At 42.1% G+C, this 25750-nt stretch overlaps 1 protein-coding gene across 1 annotated transcript; it reads left to right on the top strand.

Moving 5' to 3' along the window:
* The first annotated feature begins 4341 nt into the window (after positions 1-4341).
* PCDH20 (protocadherin 20) lies at positions 4342-12362 on the top strand. Its single transcript, XM_006113555.4, has 2 exons — positions 4342-5533; positions 7259-12362. The coding sequence occupies exons 1-2, from the start codon at positions 5327-5329 to the stop codon at positions 9941-9943; spliced, it is 2892 nt and encodes a 963-aa protein (XP_006113617.2). The 5' UTR covers positions 4342-5326; the 3' UTR covers positions 9944-12362.
* The last annotated feature ends 13388 nt before the right edge of the window (positions 12363-25750 follow it).

The following is a 25750-nucleotide window of genomic DNA, read 5'->3' on the forward strand; positions in this document are numbered from 1 at the left end:
AAGTTAGGAAACTGTCTGGTTTCAACAGCAAGATGCACATGTTCATGGAAAATATAAATGAAGAAAAGCTACACTGAGTGCAGTAGAGAATATGCCAAATTATCCGACTCTTTCCTATCTACAATGATATAAATCTACTTAAATCCATATGGTCAACTAATCTTGCCAAAGAAATTAAGCAGTTTGGCCCAAATCCTATATAACATCATAGTTATACCTTGCTCAGGAAAATGTTCTTTGGAGTCAATGGAACTTTTGCCTGTTTAAAGACTGAGAGGATGGTAGAATCTGGTCCTATGAAAATTAAAATTGTCCCATTTTCAGTGAAGCACCCTTAGCACATTATACTGTATAGCCTAATGTATGTAATCCTTCATATGAGAGCACAACATAGTCCGCATAATTCAAAGTGAAGCCAGGAACTCCATCTGAAAAGGTCATATATGCAAAACAATCCTGAGGAAGCAACAGAGGAAAAGCCGGAAAACTTCTGTAGCTGCAGCTGCCACAGTAAGCACAGGAAACTGGACTGTGCAGCAGCATTATATCCACTATCTAAACATTTCCGTCTCATAGAATTGCAGCCTGTGGCTAGTTGGCCAACCTGAACCGAATGGCACATGCCAAGCTACTTGGAGCCCAGTAGGCATGTACCTCGATGTCAGATAACTACATGGCATGTCACAGGGACCCTTTAATATGCTGTGTTTCATTTTTAGTCGCAGAATTTTAATCAAAAATCTGATTTCTGGCATAAGAAGACTGCAACTTCAGCTCAGAAGCTGTGGCTTAATGTCAATGAGAACCCTATTCACAAACATTTAAATATTCATGAGTCCCTTATACTTACAGGCAGTGTGTAGAAAGTAAGCTGGCAGAAGCTGGAATGCTGTCCCTGTACTAATGTGATAAGCAATATAATGGCAGACTTATAGTATTAACAATTTTCAGCTGTATCATATTAGTATTGTATCACACAGCCTTTGCTTTGGCTCCTATGGTACAAAAACATATCATTATTATTGACAGGCAACCACAAGAACTGAATGAAATTGAAGTTGATATGCTTTGTAATATGATGTAAAAACCACTAACATAAAAGAAGAGTTTGAATATGATCTGAGTCAGTCCCTCCCTTCTGATTAGTTTTAGAAACATACATACACTTAGTTAATAGAGTAAACTAAACTTTTAATTAGTTTTCCTTTTCAGAACACTGTTATGATCAAGCTGGAAATAAATTAAGGGTAATCTTTTTTCACAATGCTACAGCATTTCTGCTTCTACTCCAGGCAGAAAAGAGGAAAGCTGAAGACATGCACAAATTAAAATAACCAAAGAAAAGAATGTTTTTCAAACTTCAAAAAATGTTTGGGAATGACATATATTAAAGTGCTGTACAAAGATTTTGCTCAGTTTCCTTTCATTTCACACTGACCCACCAATCAAATGTATGGTGTCTTTCAATCTCAGAATTAGCTCAACCCATGACAAATATTGAGCAGACTACAAAGGAATCCCCTCTCAACTATGCTTCAAAGAAAAAAGGTATGTCTGCTCCAGAGATGGGTTCATGAGAGGTTTATGAACTGAATCCTGCGGGTTCATTTTGCAAGCGTTTTTAACAAACCAACCCCTGCAGGCTTGACTAGACAGTTGGTGTTTACAAACTCTAAAGCAAATAATATCCCTCCAGCTCCACAGCTGCCTCGCACACCCTGATCCCAGGACTCTTTTCTACCTTTGGTGTCTTCAGGGGAAGTAGCAGTTTATCCCTGTCTATTGGTTTACCATGAGGGCTTCTAGGACATGATTTACAAAGATTCTGAACTATTACAGCTCAACTCTAATCAGTCAAAGTAACAGATGCTCTGCACTTTTGAAAATCAGACCATTACCTACCATTCATAAGGTACTACCCTCAGTTATCCACTAGTATACTCTGCCATCCAAAAATCCCAAAACACTCTTTTATAGAGAGAGCAGGATTTGGTCCTACTTCATGCCCAGAGCCTAGACAATAGGCAGCTTCTACTGCTAATAATAAAAATACTTTGTTTTTTCCACCCTGTCTGTCATGGCTGCTTAGGCTGCAAATTCTTCAAGGCAGAAGCTCTTTCTTGGTATGCATTTGTCATAGTATATTGGGACCTTTTTCTCAAATGGAGCCTCTAGGTGCTACTGTAACAAATACTTAATGCTACTAATGTTAACAACAAGCTCTACGAAGGCCTTGTCTACACTTGCAGTGGCACAGGGTATCTGTAACTACATGCCATTGTGGAAGGCAGGCTACATCCACACTGTGGTATGTAGCAGCATGTGACTGTGAAATGCTCTGGAGAGGGAAGCCAGGAAGTTCCCGCGTCCCAGAGTCTTTCACTGAAGCAAGTGTCTCTCCCTGAAGTGAGAAAATGCTTCTGCAGTAGGGAAGAATATGGACACTACACAACTAAAAATGGCATTGCAGGTGTGAGAGGAGTTTACTGCATATGTAGAGAGCCACAGTTGGGACATTTAGGGTTCTGGCATGTCTATATTTTAGTTGCCTAAGCAGTGCCTTGCCATTCATCTTCTATTTACACCAGGGCTAGGGATTCTGGGCAATCTGTCAACCTAGTTCAGAAGAGTTACTGTGTAGTCTCACAACAATGCTCCGTAGAACCAGAGGCCAGCACAATGATCTGGCTGTTTGCTGCTGTCTTATAGGTGCTGAGGGAACTGTAGGTATCCCTTTTATTCAGACAATCCTTTATGGATTTGTAGCATACTGAAAGAGGTATACAGCTTGCCAAAAACAATATTTTCCGGGTTCCCATTTGATAAAGCTGAATAACTGTTGTGATTTAATCATTTGCATTTCACTGTAGTAGTAACCCATTTCAGCTAATGTATTTATACATAATTGTTGTGCTTCTTGGGTGGTTTGTCACTTAATCTTTAATCTTGTGCCTCATAACTCACCTGAGGCAAACAATAATCCCACAGAAGGGTGCCTACGTGTTCCTTCTTATTGCCTAATTATAACACACCCTCAATTTTGGCTGAGTTACAGCATTCCGGGAAGGGCTATCTTATTGAGTAAGGTGTATAAACTTAGTGTTAGTAGGGTTATACATAGCAAAAGGCAAGGTGAAAATAAATTTTTCTTTAAAATGATCTTCTTTAGTGAAACAAAAAAGACAACTACTAAAAATCTTATGCTTCCTAGTAGAAAATTTTCTGTCAGTCTGGAGATCTATAGAAATCAAACATCACATTTCTGGGTACTTTCAAAGACTCTCAGAAAACCTTTGCAAAATTCTTATGTTCTTATGTTTGATTGTATAATGAGCCAGCGGAAAAAGCAGATGGCAAATTTGCTGTATTTTTGTTAATCTTTGTTGATACGGAAAAGTAACATTGCATAAGAGTTTTAGGTTCTTAAAAGCCTGATGGCTTCATGGCTAGGTACATAGCGTTGCCATAGTCCAGGTTGGAAATGACTAAAGTGTGTGTTAATGGACACATCTACACTGTGATAAAGACCTGTGGCACAGCTGTGATTGGCCCCTGTCATCTCACTCAGACTTGTGTGTCTTAGGGTGTGGCGATGTAAAATTGCAGTGTATACATTCAAGCTCAGGATGAAGCCTGGGCTCTGAAACCCTCTGAGGGAAAGAGCTCAAAGTTTAGGCTCCACCCTGAGTCTGAAGATCTATATCGCAAGTCTCAGCCCAACAGCCCAAGCAATCTGAGCCCAATCAATTGATCTGGGTGCTGGGGTTCAGGAAAAAAATGTACAGGGGAGGGTTTTCTGAGAGCCATTGAACCAAACTGTATGCCCTGTACATGATGAAATCCATTGTAAGCCAGAGGAACAGCTAATTCCAGCTCTTATGCTGGGTATGAGTATTGCTGGACATACCAAGTGACACCAAAATTTCATGTCAGGGTGGCACAAAGTCTGTTAGCCAGCTCCTGGGTATAGAAAGCATTATTTTTAGCTGCTGCTTTGTGAGGTTTTAGTGAGGAATCCAGGAGTTCTCAGCAATGGATTGGTTTAACCAAATGAAAGCGTAGCCCTTCAACCAGTGGAGACTGCAAATGGCCACAAACTCCTCAGAGCAGAACCTCCATCTTTAATGGGCCCAGCTGCAACTAACTGAAGTACATTCATGCTCTGCTCTGCTCCAAGCATTGCTTTCAGAGGATTTGAACTGAGACTATCTTGGCTTCTAGTCTTGTGCACAAACCACAGCTTTTTCCAAAGGTGAAACAAATATGGTTGTTGTAGTATACTGTAACAAGGAGTCAGCCAAACACTTAGTGCTGAAGTCACTGGCACAGGTTTCCTATCTATCCAAGTTAACCCTTAGCATGGTGACATGTGGTCCCTTGAAGTAGCAGGATGGCTGGTGTCAGCAAGTCAACAACCTTCTAATGAGAAAAAATAGTATTAAAAAAGGTAAAATCAGGCCCAGAGTATCTGCTGCGAAGCAGCAAGAAGAGGAGTTGGGAGCAATACAGGGGAACATCACACTGCATTGGGAACATTATCAGAGACCTGACATGATAGAAATTGGATTGTTCCAACAATAAGGCTATTGATTCAGATCCAATTGATTATTCTTGAACTAAAAGGAAACAAGTCTTCAAAGCAAGGAGGAGAAATGCGGAGGCGATTATTTCCTTTTTTTCTTCGCTCCCACCTCCTTTTTCCTCCTTGGGAGCTCACTCAGACTGAAAACACAACGGCACCTCCCGCTGGCTGCGGCTGGATGAATTTAGACGGGGATGGTGAGCGCCACAATCCAACCGTCCGCCTAGCTTCAGTCCGGTCTGCGGCCGCTTGTCCCGGCTTTCTGGGCAGCGCTTTGGGGAGGAGGGTGAAGATTCAGAGGGCGCGCAGTGCCAACGGGGCAGGGAGCAGCAGCAGCCGCTACATCCCACTGCCTCCGGGCCTCCCCCCGAGGTCGGATCTGCAAAGTGAGCGTCCCCCGACACGCTGCCCGAGGGCAAAGTCAGAGCCGCCCCCGCGCAAAGCCCTGCGGTGGCTGGCGCCTGTTGACAGGGTTTTCCTCCGGACGGGTTTAGAGCTGGGGGGGGGGGGGGAAGGGAGGAGGAGAGCAGCTGGCGCCGGCGGTGCTAAGCCTCGCGGCGGGCTCGCGCGGTTCGCCCCAGGGCTCGGTGCGGGGCTCCGCACGCCCCTAGCCCCCGCAGCCAGGAGGCGAGGATGCCAGGCGCTGCCTCGCGCCCTTTCTGGCGCGCTCCCCTTCTCCCCGGCCGAGCCCGGTGTTAATTGAGGGGCCCCTGCCTATTGGCTGAAGTTCTCCCCGCGATTTGCATGAAGAGAGAGACGGGGGGGCGTGTCTTCGCCTGCCTTCCCATCCGGAGCGAAATGACTGCGGTTTCAGTGGGAATGAAGTGCCCAGGGACCGAGCGGCGCTCGCCAGCCCGAGCCGCGAGCTGGCTTCCGAGGAGCAGGCACCGGCAGCTGGAGATGGGGCACTTCTGCAGCGCTGGGCGCTCCACCAGCCACAGACACCTGCAGGTAGGGGGAGGTGCGCTGGGGAGTCCCGCACTTTGTGGACTCCTGCCCAGAAGAAGCGATTGGGATAAAAAAAAATAGCAGATGTTGTAGCTCCATCTAAACTTCCCCGGGAGCGGTGCGGGGGCTCTGTGGCGCCTCTCCCACCGAAAACGAAGGGCGCGCGGGGAGGGGGGGGGGGTGTCTTTGATTGTTTTCAAGCCCCGTGGAGACGGAAAGGTGACTGGCTGCCAAAGGGAGGGGGGAACAAAACTCCCCGAGGAAGCTGTAGACGAAGTTACGTGAATCCGTTTCCAGATGCAGAGGGCTCCGGGCTGGCTTGGCCAGCATCAGATCTTTTGCGTAATCTTTTCAGGCGCTCCTCTTGGCGCTTGGCGTGAGTCCTGGCGGGGGGCGAAGGGAGCGAGCAAGGAACAGGACGTATCTGTTAACCTGGAATTGCAACTTGCACTACGAGCTCTGGGCAGTGAGAACGGGAGTCCCTCGCCCTCCTGCGCGCGGTGTACTTGGTGCGGGTGGTGTACTTCGTTACCCGGTTCCACGTGCAACAGGCTGCGTGGTGTACCCGGCGCTGCACTGGGAGTGGTGCGACAGGGCCATCGGAGGTGCGCGGAGGCTACATTTGTGGCAGGGGTCTGTGTGGGTAGGATAGTGGATGTGCATGACCTGTTGGCTAGATGCGGTGGTGAAGACTGTCTATGCAAATTGGATAACGTAAAATGTGAGGTGTATTTGGTGGAAGTGGTTTCTGGGGAGGGTGCACGTGTGGGTTTTTAGGTACAGCAGGTGGCATTTTTGATGTTTATGGTGCTGTTGTCTAAGTCAGGAGGTGTATTTAGTGCACATTCTGGTTAGTGGGAGGAAAAAATACTGTAGAGGTCTTGGGTGTATTTGAGGAGGTGTATTTGGTGGTGTAATTAGGTGGCAAACATTGGGATATTTGAAATGCGCATAGTGGTGAATATCATTTACAACTGGTGGCGAAGATGGTTTATTTTGGGTAAGATTATGATATACTTCACATCTAGACTGGTGGTGTAGGAATGCAGATGGTGTATTTGAGGTGTGGATCTTGGTTTAAGGCATGATGCATTTGGGGTGCAAATTGAGGTGTATTTGTGGTACAGGGTTCAGATCGTGGTGTACTGTGAACACAGATGGTGTAGGTGATGTGGTATTTAGGGTTCAGGTGATGGCTCAGAGGATGGAGGATTTGGATTGGAACATATGGTGTGGTGGTGATGTGTTTGGGGCATAGAATAAGAGTGTATTTGGCATGTGAGTGGTTCTGAATTTGAGATGCAAATGGTATATTTGAGGGATAAATAGTGGTGTATCTGTAGTACTGAAAGTTGTGTGTTTGTGAGTAGTTGGTGGTATAAGTATATAGAGCATAGTTGGGCATGTAATTGGTTTTCAGGTGGTGTATTTGTGGTTGAGATGCTGATGTTCAGAGGATAGGTGATGGCATGTTTTGTGGTGCAGATGATGACGTAGTTAGGGTACAGGTAGTCTATGTTGGGGTAGGCAGTGGTGTATTTGGAGTGCAGACAGTGGTATATTTGAGAGTAGGCAGTGGTGTATCTGTATTTGGGGTCAGGTGGGAGTGTATTTGTAGCAGATATTATGTATGTCATAAAAGGAAGGCTGCTACTTGTGGGCAAGGTGGGCTGGCTGGGTGCTCACATGGGTAATCCCTCTCTAACCCCTGTGCCTTTCTCTCACCAGCACTTGTTCCTTTTCCTGCTCTTCATCGGCCCTTTCAAATGCTTTGCCAGTTACAGCCGTGCCACGGAGCTCTTCTATAGCCTCAATGAGGGGCTGCCAGCGGGGGTGCTCATCGGGAGCCTGGCGCAAGACCTGCGTCTGCAGGGGGTGGCAGCAGAGGGGTCATCATCCCGTCGTGGGGAGCCTGCACTCTCCTTCAACCTGGCCTCCCAAGGGCTGGGTGGCCAGTACGTGAGCCTGGACAACCGCTCAGGGGAGTTGCACACTTCATCCCTGCAGATTGACCGTGAGGCACTGTGCCTGGAGGCCAGTGCTGGCGCACTCATCTCCCTTCCAGCACCATCCTCAGAGCCCTGTCTGCTGCTGCTGGATGTGCTGGTGCTGCCCCAGGAACATTTCCGCCTAGTGAAGGTGAAGATTGCCATCCGTGATGTCAATGACAATGCGCCGCGCTTCCCTGTGCCCAACATGCGCCTCTGGGTGCCTGAGAATGCCCCTATTGACACTCGTCTGGCCATAGAGCACCCTGCCCTTGACCCTGACTTGGGCACCAATGCAGTCCAGACCTACCGCCTTCAGGACAACTATGGGGTCTTCACCCTGGATGTGGAGGAGAATGAGAACGGGGAGAGGACCCCCTATCTGATCATCATGGGGGCTCTTGACAGGGAGGCTAGGGAGGAATATGTCACCCTCATCATTGCGGAGGATGGGGGGACCCCACCTTTGCTGGGCAGTGCCACGCTGACCATTGGCATCAGTGATATCAATGACAACTGCCCCCAGTTCAGTGATTCCCAACTCAACATCACCATCTATGGGAATTCCAGTGCAGGGACACATGTGGCTACTGTCCACGCCGTGGACATGGACCTGGGATCCAATGCCCAGATCACGTACTCTTACAGCCAAAAAGTCCCCCAGCCATCTAGAGACTTGTTGCACCTAGACGAAAGCACAGGAACTGTCAAACTCTCCAATAAGATCGATGGTGATGCCCCACGTCTCCATAGGTTGACCATATTGGCCAATGGTCCTGGATGTATTCCTGCTGTGATTACTGTGCTGGTGTCCATCATCAAAGTCATGCTGAGACCTCCTGAAGTGGTCCCTCGTTTTATAGCTAATGAAGTAGATGGTGTGGTTTTCCTGAAAGAACTGGAGCCTGTTAACACACCAATAGCATTTTTTACCATCAAAGATCCAGATGAAAAATATAAAGTGGATTGCTTTTTGGATGGCAATGGGCCATTCAGATTATCACCATACAAACCATACACCAATGAATATTTATTAGAGACTACAAGGCCATTAGACTATGAGGTGCAGCAGCTCTATGAAATATCAGTAGTTGCATGGAACTCAGAGGGATTTCATGTAAAGAAGGTAATTAAAGTGCAGATTCTGGATGATAACGACAACTCACCAGTTTTTCCTCAACAACTAATAGAATTGTCTATTGAAGAAAATAATGCTCCCAATGCTTTCTTGACCAAATTGCATGCAACAGATGCTGACAGTGGTGAAAGAGGGAAAGTGTCCTATTTCCTAGGGCCTGATGCCCCTTCATATTTTTCTTTAGATAAAATCACAGGAGTTCTAACAGTTTCCACTCAGCTGGACAGAGAAGAAAAAGAGAAATACAGATATACTGTTAAAGCAATAGATTCTGGATTGCCTCCCAGAGAATCGATAGCAACAGTCGCCATCACCGTGTTGGATAAAAATGACAATAGTCCTAGATTTATCAATAAGGATTTCAGCTTTTTTGTACCAGAAAACTTTCCAGGTTTTGGTGAAATTGGAGTTATCAGTGTTACAGATGCTGATGCAGGGCAAAATGGATGGGTAGCCCTTTCAGTCTTAAATGGAAGTGATATCTTTGTGATAGATACTGGAAAAGGAGTTTTGAGAGCTAAGGTCTCCCTTGACAGGGAGCAGCAAAGTTCCTATGTCTTGTGGGTTGAAGCTGTTGATGGAGGTGATCCTGCCCTGTCTTCTACTGCCAAAATAACTATCCTCCTTCTGGACATAAATGACAACCCTCCACTGGTCTTGTTTCCTCAGTCAAACATGTCTTATTTGTTGGTACTTCCTTCTACTCTTCCTGGCTCTCCCATCACTGAAGTCTATGCTGTCGATAAAGACACAGGCATGAATGCTGTCATAGCTTACAGCATCATAGGTAGAAGAGGTCCCCGACCTGAATCGTTTAGGATTGACCCTAAAACTGGTAATATCACCTTGGAAGAGTCACTGATGCAAAATGACTATGGTCTCTACCGGCTACTTGTAAAAGTCAGTGATCATGGCTATCCAGAGCCTCTCCATTCCACAGTCATGGTGAACCTTTTTGTCAATGACACAGTGAGTAATGAGAGCTATATTGAAAGCCTGTTAAGAAAGGAACCTGACATTAATATAGAGGAAAAGGAGCCACAAATATCTATAGAGCCTACACATAAAAAAATGGAGTCAGCATCTTGCATGCCTACTTTAGTAGCCCTTTCAATAATAAGCTTGGGGTCAATCACTTTAGTAACTGGGATGGGCATTTACATATGCTTACGGAAAGGGAAAAAACCTCACAGAGCAGATGAAAATTTGGAAGTACAAATTCCACTAAATGGAAGAATTGACCTTCATATGTTGGAGAAGAAACCAATGGAGATTTCTAATATTTGATGTTTCCATGTGGACAATCCAAACTGTTGTCTAACAAACCTTGGACAATACCCAGACTGGGTGTGTTGACAGCAGTTACAATGAAGGACCACTAATTTATAACTTAACTATATAATTGTAAATAGTGTTTACAGGTTTTTTTTAAAGTCAGATTCAGATTGCAGCTTTTTTAATGAAATCTTCGTACTAACAGCTAGCAAGCAGTCTATAAAAACATGAACATCATTTGCAGCTATCATAAAGACATCAGATCAGTGGTTATACAGAGAAAGGAAGGTAAGACAATGATGCATTAAACTTTAAGTTTTTAAAAGTTTAAAAAATCATTTCAACCACAAGAGGGCATCAGATGCTCCTGTGCTGGGAACTGTTTGAGATACTGTCCATGAGATTAATGCAAAGTACATTTATGGGTTTTAACATAAAACATACCTGGACATACATATATTTGCACAAAATAAACATGTATTCCACTATAGGTATGATAAAAAAGAGGGGGAAACATGCACTAGTAAAACAAACAGAAATTTTACCTCATGAATAATGCTTACACTATGATAGAAAAGATATTAACAAGAAATGCAATTCCTGTTGAGCAAGGATGCAAAATATTGTCATATAATCAGAATTTGAACTGCTGTAACATCTCCATTTTTCATTTATTGCGGACTTAATATCTTCAAAGAAACTACCATTGCTCCAACAGTTTACTTGCCATTATTAGGGGAAAATGATATTTAATATTTCTTATGGCAAATGTACACAAACACATGTACACATGTCCACTTCAATAACTCTGGCCAGATAGAAGGAAGCAAGGAATGGTTACATCCTTTAGTTGTCCCGGAAGTGTTGATATTTTGATTTTTCCAGCAATACATCAGTCGTATTCCACCACTTTGGTTGTATAATATATATTTGTATGTGATACTTCTGAATCTAATCTGTCAGATAAAGACAAAAACACTTCACATTATTAGCAATTGTAGTAGATAGTTTACACTGCCTATTGCTTCTTTCTGAGTTGTATTTCATGTGAAAGATCTGATTTCTGCCTTTTTGGCTACCATTCCAGGCTCCTTTTCACTGGCTTTGTTTTTTGGATCAGTTCCAAAATCTTATTTGTAAGACTGGTGGCATATTTTCTTGATAATTTATTCTTTGCTGCATCCTCTGCAACAAAGCAGCAGGTTTATCAGTGATGCATCATTTTCACTTCATTGTAAGACCTGAAAACTATCTGTTGTATGATGGTTACATCAAATTTGTCTACGTAAACAAGGTAAATAAGTGTTATGCTTAAAACTAATCATTTTGATTTCTGGCATCATATGTCTGCATTGTACCAAAAGTGTTTATACGTCTGCAAATTAAAGCTATATATTTTCATAATTATGTTTTCTCGCTGTGCTAACATTTTAATGATAAAATTGAGTGTCTCTCCATTTACAAACAATTTTTCATCATTACCTAGGTATTTACTCTTTGGTTTATTTTTAATGTAATTCATAGCACATGACAAATAGCATAATGTTTCCAAAAACTAATGCACTCCAAAATTTTCTTTAGGAATCTTGTTTTGCACCCACTGAAATCAATAACAAGTTTCAAATTGACTAAAATTGGGCAGAATCAGATTCTTATTTTATTAAATGGATGAAGTACAAGGTATGCAGGTATGGATTTTGATACATTTGCCCACTTTGGATATTTAATACCTTACTCTACTGCAGAATCACTGAAATCTTCAGACTACTTGCTGAGTAAAGTGTTACTTGACATGAGTGAGAGTTTCAGAATCTAGCCCATATTTTACCAAATCATCTATTTAACGAAATGAATTTCTTTTCAGAGGATAATATTCTCTCTGAACATTTTTTGTTTGTGAGCAGTTTGATGTCTGTGTTCCATGAAAAATTAATTCTACCTGTCAAATGGTTATGGTTTATCACTTTGTTTTGTTTCTTTTAATATTATTAATATATGAAAATGGTGTGTATCCATGAAAATTCATGTGTCATAAAAAAGACATTATCTCAGAAGATATATGACTAACTCCTTGGAATTGGGTTCTTTGTTAGAGGTACATTTTCATAGTTTAGTGGGAAAGTTTAGTCCTCTGTACTACATTTATTTATTTTCTGCATTGCATCTGTATTATTCAAACTAGAAGCCTGGTCTCATTTCCAGTGAAGTCAATGACTTAAATGGGAGCAGGAGGAAGGCCCACACTTTTAATAACAAAAAACTAAAACATAAAATCATGGCCCTGATCTCACAACCCTTACACACAGGCCACCAGATTGTGTGATTCTTCCTTATGCCTCATCTACCTGTAGGTGTGCATTGATTTAAATGACCACCGTTTAAGAATGGCTTATTTTAGTTCATCTTAAACCTGTTCCAGATCACTTTAAGATAAACCAAACTGTGCCTGGTTAAACTGAAATAAACGTGTTCACATAATCTTATGCATCTGGTTTGAATAAATCAATTTTCAGTCACACCTTTACTTAGACTGATGCAAATATGCATGGTAAGTAAAGGTAAGCCTTTATTTCTTAAATAATCCCATTGACTTTAATGGGGCTATTTGTGGTTCAAACTGCAAGTCAATGTGAGGAATGTGATAATCTATCCCATGAATGGTCTTCATGCAGATGATCCCACAGAAGAGGACAAAGGGTGCAAGACTGGATTATTTTGGGGTTTTTTTTACACAAAATTGTACAATTGGCAGCAGGTAGAAAAGGCTTCCGGCCATGCTACAGTTTGGCTAATCATATCCATGACAAAGCAATCTTAAAATCATGGTACAGTAGATGTTTTTCATTTTAAAAAAGTGCTTCTAATTTCCTTGTGTCAGAATAGTTGATACTAGTAATGAGGCACTTCTCTGTAGACCTTGCTGTTGCTAAAATATCCCTCAGAAAATCCCTTTCATGCAAAAGACATTTTTAATGGGTATAGCTAAAGTAAATTAGACTCCAAGATAAAAGGCCCATTTTACAAACACCTTGTGTTAGTGCAGTTGCCAAAATGTATGCTAATCTTGTCAATGTTGATAGTTGAGCTGGCATGAAAATAAATGTCCCATTCATTAAGAATCCCAATATGCACTGAACAATCTGAAAGCGACTGGGTGCTGTTTGTCCAGTTCAATAAAAAATGAGATGGTCCTAATCTTTGTACTGCCAAAGGCACCATCATATTGCAGTGCAAAACATATTTGAATGAGAATTAGAAAATAAAAGAAATGGGCTATGGGCCTAGTAGAGGTGAGCATAGTTTGAGTTCTTTTTTTTTTACAGCATTTGATCTTTCTGAAGATATGGGAGCTCCTTGAGTCTTTGGCATTATTATTTGATGCAAAAGTATCTAAACTCTGCTTGGCTTAATATCAGGAAGGCAGGAGCGGGGAACTGGCTGCACATGGTTCAACTGGGTTAGCTTTTGGTAGGCTGCTGGGTGCTAGTCTCTAAGGGTATGTCTACACTACCTCCCTAGTTCAAACTAGGGTGGTTAATGTAGTCATTCGAAGTTGCAAATGAAGCCCGGGATATTTAAATCCCGGGCTTCATTTGCAACTTCGAATGACTACATTAACCACCCTAGTTTGAACTACACGCGGCACTGAGTAGGTAGTTCAAATTAGGCTTTCTAATTCAAACTACCGTTACTCCTCGGTAATTAGAAAGCCTAATTCGAACTACCTACTCTGTGCCACTTGTAGCCGCGGGCACGGAGTCTGCACTAACGGGGATTTAAAAATGGCAGCGCCCGGCATGATGCAAATGAAGCCCGGGATATTTAAATCCTGGGCTTCATTTTGCAACTTCGAATGACTACATTAACCACCCTAGTTCGAACTAGGGTGGTAGTGTAGACATACCCTAAGATCCTAGTGGCCACGGTTTGCTGTTCCTGGCCAATCGGAGCTGTGGGAAACATTGGCTCAGATGCTTCCTGTACCTTCCATTGGCCAGGAACAGTGAACTGCAGCCACGGGGAATTATGGGGCTCCATACCTGCAGATAGGTAAATAAACCAGTGGCTAACTATGATGAACCATGTGTGGCCCACAGGACAGAGGTCCCTGCAGTAAGGGATGAGCTCTGAAAGTATGGCAATGAGAAGTAGAGCACTTTGCTTTTTTCCCCTCCCATGTCTAAACCTGAAATGCTTTTTTATCTTATGACCTATGCAGTCTTCAAAGCCTTGATTCAGCAAAGCACTTAAGCCAGGGCTTTGCTCGAATGTATGACTATGCCTACAAAGTCAGATCCAAAGCTCATAATGAAATCAATGTCAAAACTGCTTTTGATTTCAGTGCAGCGGGATTTCACTCTTGATTTTTTAGTTGGGGACATTTAATGAATATACCCTAATTTCAAAATATGAGTATGTTAATTCACTACTAGACTTTCACTTCTAGAGATTCATATTCAAAGTGGTCAAAAAAAGAACTGAATTTCATGGTCTAATCTCATCCCAATTCTCAGTGAACAGAAGCCAGCATTACAAAAGCACCCTGCAATTTGGCATAATTTGACATAAATGGCACTTCCATCTTAAAAACAGTCAGTGACAGAAACTGCAGAGTTTTTCTTTCCATGACTCAGGTGCATTGGCAGAGCTGTGCAAAGGAGCTTGTACCTGCACTGTACTGTGCTTGGCATCAGTTTCTTCCCTGGAAATATTTCATTTTCATATGCATTCATATTTACAAAATTAACTTGCAATTAAAAACGATACATAAAACTACACTACATTGAAATGGACATTTGATTCACATTGGTCTCTGACTAAGCTGGAATTTGTCTTAAAATTATGTCTCTTAAAACCAAAAGTACCTATCTTTAAATGAAATATCTTGTGAAATTTTAATTAAAGTCAGGTACTCAGCACCTCTAAGCTCACCCTATCAGTTTAATGGGACTTCTTGTAGGATCAAGGATTACTTGAATGAATAAAGGTTGCAGGATTGATCTTTCTACTTTATTAAAATTAGTCTTTCATTTAATGGACTGGAAAATGATCTCTGGGAGCCATCTGCACACTTCTAACATGCTACTTCATAATAGGTCATTCAGAGTTATGAAGTTTCTCATAATTTGTAGCATGTCATAATTTAAAGGTTTATAGGTTAAAGTGTGTCTAAAAATAACTGTGCATGCAGCGTAGCTGCTTCTGTTTCACTCTCTTTACCAGACTGAAACTGCTGCCAGGGAGATAAACCTGACAGCTGCAGTGCGATGCAGAGGAGTTCACAGAATTTGGCAAGTAAGAAAGAACAATTAAATATTTTCAAATGCTAAAAAACAAAGATACTTTCATTCCTACAAAGAAAGGTTACCTTCCTGCCTAACACTTTGTAGGCCAAAGTTTCAGAATTTGCACCTAGAATTTTAGACTAATTTTGACTGGGTTTTAAAAACCAAATGATACATTTCTGAATATTTCTGGAGAGAAACAAAACAGAGCACTCTGTATACAACAGGTATTATGAAAACATTGTTCTTAATACAGAATATGTTTAAAATATATGATGCATTCAATCATTTATTTCACTGCCTGTGAAAACAAAGTGTTTGACTTACAGATTTTATACCCATGAAAACTAGCTGTTTTCAGTAGCAGGCATTTAGTTTGTAACTCAGATACACTATGTGAGATCATGTAATGTATGATCAAATAGAGAAGATGACTTTGTGTTCAGGCTTTACATTATGTCCCCACAATCCTTGGAATGACCGTGGGTTTTAATCCCTGAAGAATGAATTCAGTTTTCCATCCTTCTGGATATTCTTTATATTTTACATCTCCAGAGCCCTGCACAAATATTAATCCTCACCACAAGCCAATAGAATAAATGTACAGAATGTGGAAACAAACACTCAGAGGAGCAGATTCTGTATTGATTCCATAGAAGGATGTAAATGAGGAAAGAATTTGGCTCAGAGAGATTAAGGTTTGTATTAATAAATGAAAATGGCCCAATTCTGTATGCATATAGAATTTGTTTGCTAGTTTGTTTTAGCACCTGCTAGCATTTGCATCTAGATTAGAAAATATGGGACCTACATCATTTATCCAAGCATCTCAGAATGAAAGACTGCTAATACTACAATGCTGTTATTCTTGACTACAGTTCTCTGCGCTCCTCATTAGATTACTGCTCCTACAATACTTTTGCAAACATATGAGCTTGATTCAACGTCTTTGGCTAAAACACAGAGAGAGCAAGAGAGAGGAATGTGTTGGGTAAATGCAGTCAGTTAGCTGCATGTGAGTGAATTAGAGCTGTATAGTGCTAGTTAAAGCATTTTGAGAAACTATGACATGTGAAGTACTCTACTTATTACTAGTTATATTATAGTACTAGAGTGTCTAGAGGCATCAGCCGAGATCCTGTCCCCTTCATGCTGCATAATGTACAAACATATAATAAAGGTCAATCCCTGGCCTCTGAAAATTCATAACAGATCAGATAAAATGGTGTGTGGACAGGAAAAGAGATGCTCTGGGTGATGATGTGTCTTGCCCCATGTCACACAGGAGATCAGTGGCAGAGACAGCATAATTTAAGTCCCAGGAGAGGGTACTTAGATTAATTATTCTAAAGCAGTGACAAAACTATTTTGTAGATTTTTTTCAGCGGTATTCACCTTTCAGGCAAAGATTGCTGAAGATATACAGGAAGAGAGATACTGTGCATTTATTAATATGGCAAGCCCTTTCAAATGGTTGATTGAATACAAAGTTATGTAGTACAAGTTAGCTCCCTCCTCCATATCATACATTTTTAGAAGAATAAAGTAATAAAAAAAGCTGTATGGCATTCAAAGGACAGACAAGTACTGCTTTTGGGGATGTGTTGCACTTCACTAAGCTCTGAAGTGGATAACAGCAGAACAGAGGAAGGTATAATTAAATCCAGTCAAAATGAAAGAGTCCCTTAAAGATAGCATTGGCAGCACCTGGGAGAAATGAAAGGAAGTGGTCATAGGCCAAATAAAGGTTCATCCTCCTTCTGCTGGAGTTGTTGAGCATGCTCGGCAGTGGTAAGGTCCCCTTTCATTTTTCTTTTACTCTAAGAGTAAGATCAACCTGTTGGCACCAGTAAGTGCTAATACAAAATTCAATAAATGACTCGCCTTGTCAGGAGGTCAACACTGCAAAGAGGAGACAGAATGGAGGGTTTTAAAAGGGTCTGTTGCACTACAATAATAGCATTATTTTATTGGCAATTGTCCATCACACAAACATGTTGTACTAGTTCATTTTTGCTAACACAGTACAAAAACGATCTTCTTAGAAACATTTGTATATTTCTCAGCCAAAGTACAGGCTGCTCCGGTGACATGGTACTTCCAGTAGAACATTGAAATTTTGTTAATTAAACTAGATCCTTATTTTTTATATTAGTACACAAATACCATAGCTGACTCTACACTGACTTTCCAAACAATCCATAACACTAAGATAGCCCTTCTCTCCTATAGTTCATTAAATATTACATTGGAGTAATAAAAAAGAGGATGATTGATATCCTGTGGATGTTTTCTGTTCAAATGCACAGGACATAATTCTACCTACAAGACACCTTCCCATTAATTTTTTGGGGGTGACTCATGGTGGGGGAAAGGGAATGCACACACCAGTATGTCTGGGCAGAGGAGTTAACTGTGGTTGTTTTTCTCTGACAACAGCTATACATTTAGCAAAATTAAATAGTTTTGAATTGTTAATCATTAATTTACTTTCTTTGAAAGAGAGGTGCACTGAAAATTCAGAATCGCCCCTAAATATAGCTATTTTATCATTTGGCCCCCCAGTTTTGGACAGATCAGCATTTGGATTACTTTCTCCATTGCTCTACAAGAGAAAGCACAATTGTTAGGGCATATTTAAGTCCTGGAAATTCTATTAAATGTCTGCTTTAATCCACATGAGATATCTAATTACTTATGCACCTCAGAGCTGCTTTCCACTATACTCTGAAACAAGATAAGTGAAATAATCCAATGCTTTAGACCCCAGGTACTGAGCACCTCCGCATCTTCCAGTCCCATTTGACGTCTCATGAGTTGATGGCATTTTCTATCAACCCAGATAATTCTTTAGTATAAAGAAGACCAAAATCACCAGCATTTTCCCATCCAGAATTCAACTGGTTTGAGGAGATCAGAGAGAGGAAGTTTAAAGGTCCTCTTGCGCCTTAGGCTACATCTAGACTACAAACCTCTTTCGAAAGAGGCTTTTTAGAAAGCCTCTTTCAAAAGAGAGCTTCTATACTACAAGTAGAGTTTTTGGAAAAGCAAGCTGCTTTCTTTGAAAGAGAGTGTAGACGCTCTCTATCGAAAAAGCACAGTTTACATTAAATAGCGCCTTTTTTCAAAAGAGTACTTTCGAAAAAAGATGTTGTTCCTCGTAAAATTAGGTTTACTGCGATAGAAAAAACTGCCACATTCTTTTGATTTACTTTCAAAAGAACATGGCTGCAGTCTAAACGCAGGTGAAATTTTTTCGAAAAAAGGCCACTTTTTTTGAAAAAACCCTGTAGTCTAAACACAAAATATATATATAGATAGTATCATGATCTTTCATGGGCACAACCCACTTCTTCAGATGACAAATATCATTATTGCCATCTGAAGAAGTGGGTTGTTCCCACGAAAGATCATGACACTATCTCTAAATACAGTAAAACTTCAATAGTCCGACATCTAATTGTCCAGCACTCCTTATATTCCGGCATCAAAATGGCCAACCCAAGGCTCCCAACGGAAAAAAATTGCATCTCCTGATGGAACTGGGACGGAACCCAGAACCGCTCAGGTCAGCCACGCTCACGGCCTGCACCATTCCACTCATGGCCCCCAGCGCACTGTGTCATACCTTACACGTGCATGCTGGGTCGCACACAGCATCCCAGCCTGCACGTGCTAGCAACCAGCCACTGAGCACAGGCAGCTGCTTCGGGACCCAGACATAAGGATGGGGAGGAGAGATGCCTGGCTCTGGAGAAGGGGAGGGAAATCGGAGTGGGGGGGAGGGGCCATGCGCATGGCATCCCGCGTGCAGCACAGTGGCTCTGGCTCCAGGACCCGAGCATAAGGTTGGGGGGGGGGAGGGAAATTGGGTTACAGCAGGGCGGGAAGGTGTTTGGCTCTGGGGAAGGAAAAAGGAGGGGAGGGGGATTGTGTTGTGTATGGCATCCCAGCCAGCTCATGTTCAAAGCTGGCCTCTCAGAGCATGTGCCCCAGTGCCTGGAGGGAGACGCGCGGCTGTAGCAGCAGCTCTGGGACCGAGAATTAGGTTAGAGCGGGGGGGAGGGGGATTGGGTTGGGAGTATGCCCCCTCATAGTATTTCCTGATAGTCCATCATATCCATAATTCGGCACCACCTAGGTCCCAAAGGTGCAAGATTATCGGAAGTCTACTGTATATTTGATTAGTCTCTACAGGTATGTCTACACTAGCCCCCTAGTTTGAACTAGGGAGACTAATGTAGGCATTCAAAGTTGCAAATGAAGCTCGGGATTTAAATATGGAATGAGGTGTAACAGTTAACTCGAACTAAGGACTTAGTTTGAGTTAACATTTGACTGCCGTGTGTAGCCGCGGGCAGTTAGTATGGACTAAGGAGTTTTAAAAATGGCGCCCGGACAGGACGATGCAAATAAAGCCTGGGATATTTAAATCCCGGGCTTCATTTGCAACTTCGAATGCCTACATTAGCCTCCCTAGTTCGAACTAGGGGGCTAGTGTAGACATACCCTAAGGTTCTACAGGACCATTTTGGGTTTTTTTAAAAAAAGTTTAGTTACAGACTAACACAGCTACCCCTCTGAAGAAATTTTAAAATTTCTACTATTTTTCTGATACTAACATCTCACTTTGGATACTAAGTGTGATTTATTTTAGTGCCTCTTCAGTAACATAATTTTGTACGGTATAATGTAGTGGGTTTAGTGGTTTGACAAATTTCTGATATTTTTTAAAAAATACCAAATACCTAACATACATTTATCCATTTAAGTTTACACTAATAAACTTTGGCTAATGTAATCAAAAGTGATGCTTTGGCACAAGGACACAGCTTGGAAAATATTACGAGAAGTTCCTCTTACTGCTATAATTAAAGTCCTTCTTTTTATACATTTTTTTTCCTGAATCTTCTTTCTCTTCCTCATATTTTGAGGAGTAAGGGTTATTTTGAAGGAAGGGTTTTATCTCGAAAGAACCCCATTTTTTCTCTCAGAATAGCACTATTTCGAAATAGCACCATCATGTGATTATGCAAATGAAGCATGGGATATTTAAACCGCTGATTCATTTGCAATTTCAGGTGTTTGTATTTGCATGCCTCTCTCTTGAGAGGAATGAAGTGTAGACATACCCTGAGAGTTTATTTCAGAGAAACATCCAGAATAGCCAGCCCACCAGTACCAGTTCAGCTAGATCAAGTACAGGCAGTCCCCGACTTACGCGGATCCGACTTACATCGGATCCGCACTTACGAACGGGGCTTTCTCGCCCCGGAGGTCGAGGTGGCGGATTGCTACCTGCAAGCTCCGGGGCGAGAAAGCCCCATTCGTAAACTGCTCCTGTGCCCCTGGTCTGCTGGAGACCGTCTCCAGCAGACCAGGGGCACCGGGCGGGTTCCTGCGCTTCTGAGGCTTTGCCAGAGCAAAGCCTCAGAAGCGCGGGAACCCGCTGCTGCTGCGGCTTCAGTCCACAAGGAGTACAGATAGTTCAGAATGGCTACGTAGTTCGAACTATCTAGCCCGTGCCGCGTGTAGCCGCGCGGCATGGGGTTCGCACTAGCCGGCTTTTAAAAATGGCGGCGCCGGCTTTATGCTAATGAAGCCCGGGAAATTCAAATCCCAGGCTTCATTAGCAAGTTCGGTATGCATACATTACCCCGCTAGTTCGAACTAGCGGGGTAGTGTAGACATACCCTATGTAAGTCAGAACTGGCGGTCAGTTTCAGCAGCGGCTGAATCTGGACGCCAGTTCTGACTTACATACAGATTCAACTTAAGAACAAACCTACAGTCCCTATCTTGTACGTAGTCCCTATCTTGTACATAACTGCCTGTATCCGGAAAAAACAGTCCAGATGTGAACAATAAAAGCTATTACTAGCCACTACCTCCGGAGTCTCATATACTATTAAGGTTTGTCTACACTGCCGGCTTTTGCCAGCAGAGAGTATGCAGTGTTAATTAGCATTTTGTCTTGCTTCATTTGCATAATCAATTTGTGTCATTTTTGCACAAGGGGCTTTTGCTCAAAAACAAGCAGTGTGGACATTTCCTTTTTGCACAAAACCCCCTTTTTATGCAAGATCCTTATCCTGCTCCGGGAGAGGCATAAGGATCTTATGCAAAATCGGGGTTTTGCACAAAACGGAAGGGGCTACACTGTTTCTTTTTGTGCAAGAAGAATCGGCAGAAAATATGCTAATGATGTCACGACTCATGCTAATGAGTCCCTCATTAGCATATATTTTGTTGCAAAAACTTGCAGTGTAGACAAAGCCTTATGATGGAGTAGCCTACAGTTTAGTGTATGCAAAGATACACATACAGCTCTCAGTGAAAATTTTTCAACTCAGTGAGATCAGAAGATGCACAAGTGAAACAGGGAAGTATTTATCTTATCATGGTTTCATTAATATAGTTTTGCATATGTCTATTTTTTTTATATAAATCACAGAAATTTTCAGTGTCAATGGGTGAAACTAATATTGTTTTTTATTCTAATAAGCCACTTCTCAACTCCATTTTTTTCTTCCTACTGCAGTGAGATACTGTGTCCTGAGATACCTGGTAGCCAGGGATCACCTTTCTATTTCCGAAATCCCATAATGATATACAGATGCACAGAGGAAAACAAAGGAGTCTAATTCCTATTCGATTTTCACTGGTCTGACACTGTGCTAGGGATGCAATTCTTAGAGGAAAAAATTATTCCACATAGCACGAGGAATTAAATATTATGTTTCAATGCCAAACAACATTTTTATATGGAAATATGCAAAAGAGGAGCCAGAGAAATCCTTTACAAGACTGATAGAAACACACAGATTCCTTATATGGTTCTAAAATGGTCTGTGTCAAAAACATATTGAACACAACAGTTTATAGAATCATTACATCTTCAGCAACTAACAGAAAGACCTCTGCAAAAATGTATCAAATCACCCCTTTTACTTTAAAGGCAAAGACAATTCAATGGTCATTGACTTGTGTTTAGAGTGCTGTGAGTGTTCTACAAGATGACCTGAATGAAACCTTTGATGTCTAAAATGGCATGAAATTCCTTAGCAAGCGGTTTTCAGATAATAAACTAGTCAAAGATGGAAAACTTTGACAAAACCTTAGATTTGTCTGATCATGTTACATTCAGTCCATCATCCCCAAGGATAAAAGGACATGAAGAACGAACAGGTCAAACTCCAAAATATACTCAAAACATTAAAAGAGAATGATAAAGATCCTTCTTGAATATACATACAGAAATATATCCTAAAAGTTAATCTGTAATCTTCCACTCAATCATAAATGTAATATATTGTCATGAATAGTCCACCTCCAGAAAAAAGAATTAAAGAAGTATATATTTGTTAGTCTCTTTAGGGTACATCAACACTGCACACTTATTTCAAAATAAGATATTCTTGAATAGTTATTCCGAAATAGCTTATTCTGAAATAGCACATCTACACTGCAGGGAAGCCTCAAAATTAGTCCAAGGCAAGCTTTCCTAATGTAAATGTGCTATCTTGATTTAAAGCCCCAGGAGGCACTGGGGTGGAAAAACTTAGAATAGCCCTGGTGAGGGGCTATTTTGAAATAGCAGCAATGGAATGTCTACACATGCCTTATTTCGAAATAGCTATTTTGGAATAGGCATTATTCTTCATAGAATGAGGTTTAGAGATTTTGGAATAGGCTGTCAATTATTTAAAAATTATTTCAAAATTACGGAATGTCTGTGTAGACATTCGTATTAATATTTCAAAATAATACTAGTTATCTTGAAATAATGGTGCAGTATAAACACACCCTTGGGTGCCACAGGACTACTTTTTGTTTTTAAAATTACAGACTATCACAACTATCCCCTTGAGACTTTTACATATGTAGGTTGAGAAGACAAATGAAGAACTCAGTAAGGGTATGTCTACACTAGCTCGGTTGTTCGAGCTAGGTAGGCAAATGAGGGCAACCTGAGTTGCAAATGAAGCCCGGAATTTAAATATCCCGGGCTTCATTTGCATCTTCCCGGGTGCCGCCATTTTTAAATCCTCCTTAGTCCGAACTCCGTGCCCGCGGCTACACGCGGCACGGAGTAGGTAGTTCGAATTAGGATCTCTAATTCGAACTACCGGTACACCTCATTCCACGAGGAGTACCGGTAGTTCAAATTAGAGATCCTAATTCAAACTACCTACTCCGTGCCGTGTGTAGCCGCGGGCACAGAGTTCGGACTAAGGGGGATTTAAAAATGGCGGCGCCCGGGAAGATGCAAATGAAGCCCAGGATATTTAAATCCCGGGCTTCATTCGCAACTCTGATTGCCCTCATTTGCCTACCTAGCTCGAACTACTGAGCTAGTGTAGACATGCCCTCATATATCTGAAGCAGGTCTAGCTTTTTTCAGTACCATAATACCTACTTGTTATTAATGACTGCAGCTTGATTGTTGCTTCCCAACTTTTATTTTAAGGGGGAGGTTTACTGGTAAAAGCATGAAGCAATTATTTAATATGTAATTACATGAGCCTTCTTAGATGTAACATTTTGATTTATCAAGGACCTGCTATTGCTAAACCCAAACATTCTCAGACCATAAATTGGGTGCCTGTTTTTTAAATCATGAGCGGTCTTTAGTCTTCTGGTTTTTGAGCTTATAGAGTACATTTGAGCCACACTTCACATTTTTCTGTGCAGCCATAAGTGCTTATATTCAAAATGAAGGCTGAGATTTTAACATAGGGTCTGTCTACATGGCACACTCCTTTTGGAATAAACAATTTCAGAATAGAAACTCTGAATTAGTTTATTTCAAAATAGCATGTCTACATAGGAAATGCCCATCAAAATAGTGTTGAGCTATTTTGAAACAGAGCATCCACACTCATTGGGGGCTAAATCGCATTTAAGGTCACCTGGAAGCACTTCAGGCAGGGCATCAGGACAGCACTCACTTCCTGGAACTGCTTCCTGAGTCTATCTGAGGCTCATGCTTAAAGGGACTCCTTTGTACAGCAGTGTCTCAGGATCTTCTCCTATGCCTTTTCTCTGCCTGCTGTGGTTGCCCTTGTGGACATCACAGTACTTCCAGGCATGGAGCCAGACTTGCCTGCAAGCAGTCAACGGCTCTTAGGCTCCATGCCACACCTCCTGGTACAGTTGCTGCAGGCTGCCCTCATGGCCCTGCAGGAAAACACCCCCAGCTCATTGCAGGGCACCTCCTTTCCTCTCTCCACATGCTGCTCATGCATCATGACCCCTCTGGCCTTTCCCTGTACACTGTCCGCCACTGCTTCTGGCGACTGGACACCAATTCCAACAGGTGGAACCAGATTATCCTGGAGCAGTGGGAAGACCAGCAGTGGCTCCAGAATTTCTGTATGTGGAAAGACACCTTCATGGAACTCTGCGAGTGACTTGTTCCTGCCCTCAGTCAATGGGTCACCCACATGTTATCCACCATCCCTCTCCAGAAGCAGGTCACCATCGCTCTGTGTAAGCTCGCCATGGTGGACAGTTACCACTCCATCAGGAACCAGTTTGGCATGGTCATCCAGGTATGACACTCTTGTGCTATTGTCCCAGGAGGGTGGTGAACTGCTGGAATGGGGTTGCTTAGGAAAGGGGGGGAGAGTGGGGGAAGCTCCCTCCCAGGAAGGGTTTTTAGTCCCACCTTCACAAAGCCCTGCCGGGGGAAGGGATAACTAGAGGGTTGGTCCTGGTTTGTCTGAGGGGAATGTAGCCAGACAGGAACCCACCCTGTAACATCCATTTTTACTTGCCTGGAGCATACAGGGCACACAGAGCAGAAAGCCTTGAACAGAAGGCCCGGATATGCAGGCTCAGTGACCGTGAATGGCTGTAAACAGAGATACGCCAATTGCTGAACAAGAGGCTGCAGAGGAGTGCCCTTGACTGAAACCCATATTGATACGAACACACAGCCGTCCGCGGGGGAGAGGAATCTCTCGCCCAGTAAAAAAATGTCCAGTACTCACAATTTAGTTATCTCTCTTACAAGTGTAAATTAAGTTGAAACTTGCTTGTAAGAACTGGTGCCACAAAACGGACCAACACAATTTAGCATCTTAGATAAGAAAGAGGATACGGGCCCCTATGGGTATAAAGATGGGTCCAGCAGCACATTTACTCTGAGTGTCAATCTACCATCTATCTGATGGTCGTGTTAGGTGTTTGACCTCCCGAGGTTCCATTAGGATGCCCACCTCGTATTCGTCTTTCCTAGAAATTGAGGGACTGACCCTGGCCTGACACGCTAGGACCGAGAGGCACAGAAGGGGGTAAAAATTGTACCTGGATGTGGTCCTTTGTCTTAAGTGTACACATAGACTTAGAGCTCTTTAAAGATTAAGCTTTCACTTGGTACCATTATTTCTATTTTCTATCTTTATTTTCTTTGTAACCATTTTTAAGATCTATATTTGCTAGCAGTTAAGAAATAGAGCAATAGCCAATGTAACTATATGCTTTTTAAGCCTTTTTACTAAACCTGTAACTGTTTAAGTTTTAACCTGAC

The sequence above is a fragment of the Pelodiscus sinensis genome, chromosome 1, assembly GCF_049634645.1.
Source record: "Pelodiscus sinensis isolate JC-2024 chromosome 1, ASM4963464v1, whole genome shotgun sequence".
NCBI lineage: Eukaryota > Metazoa > Chordata > Testudines > Trionychidae > Pelodiscus > Pelodiscus sinensis.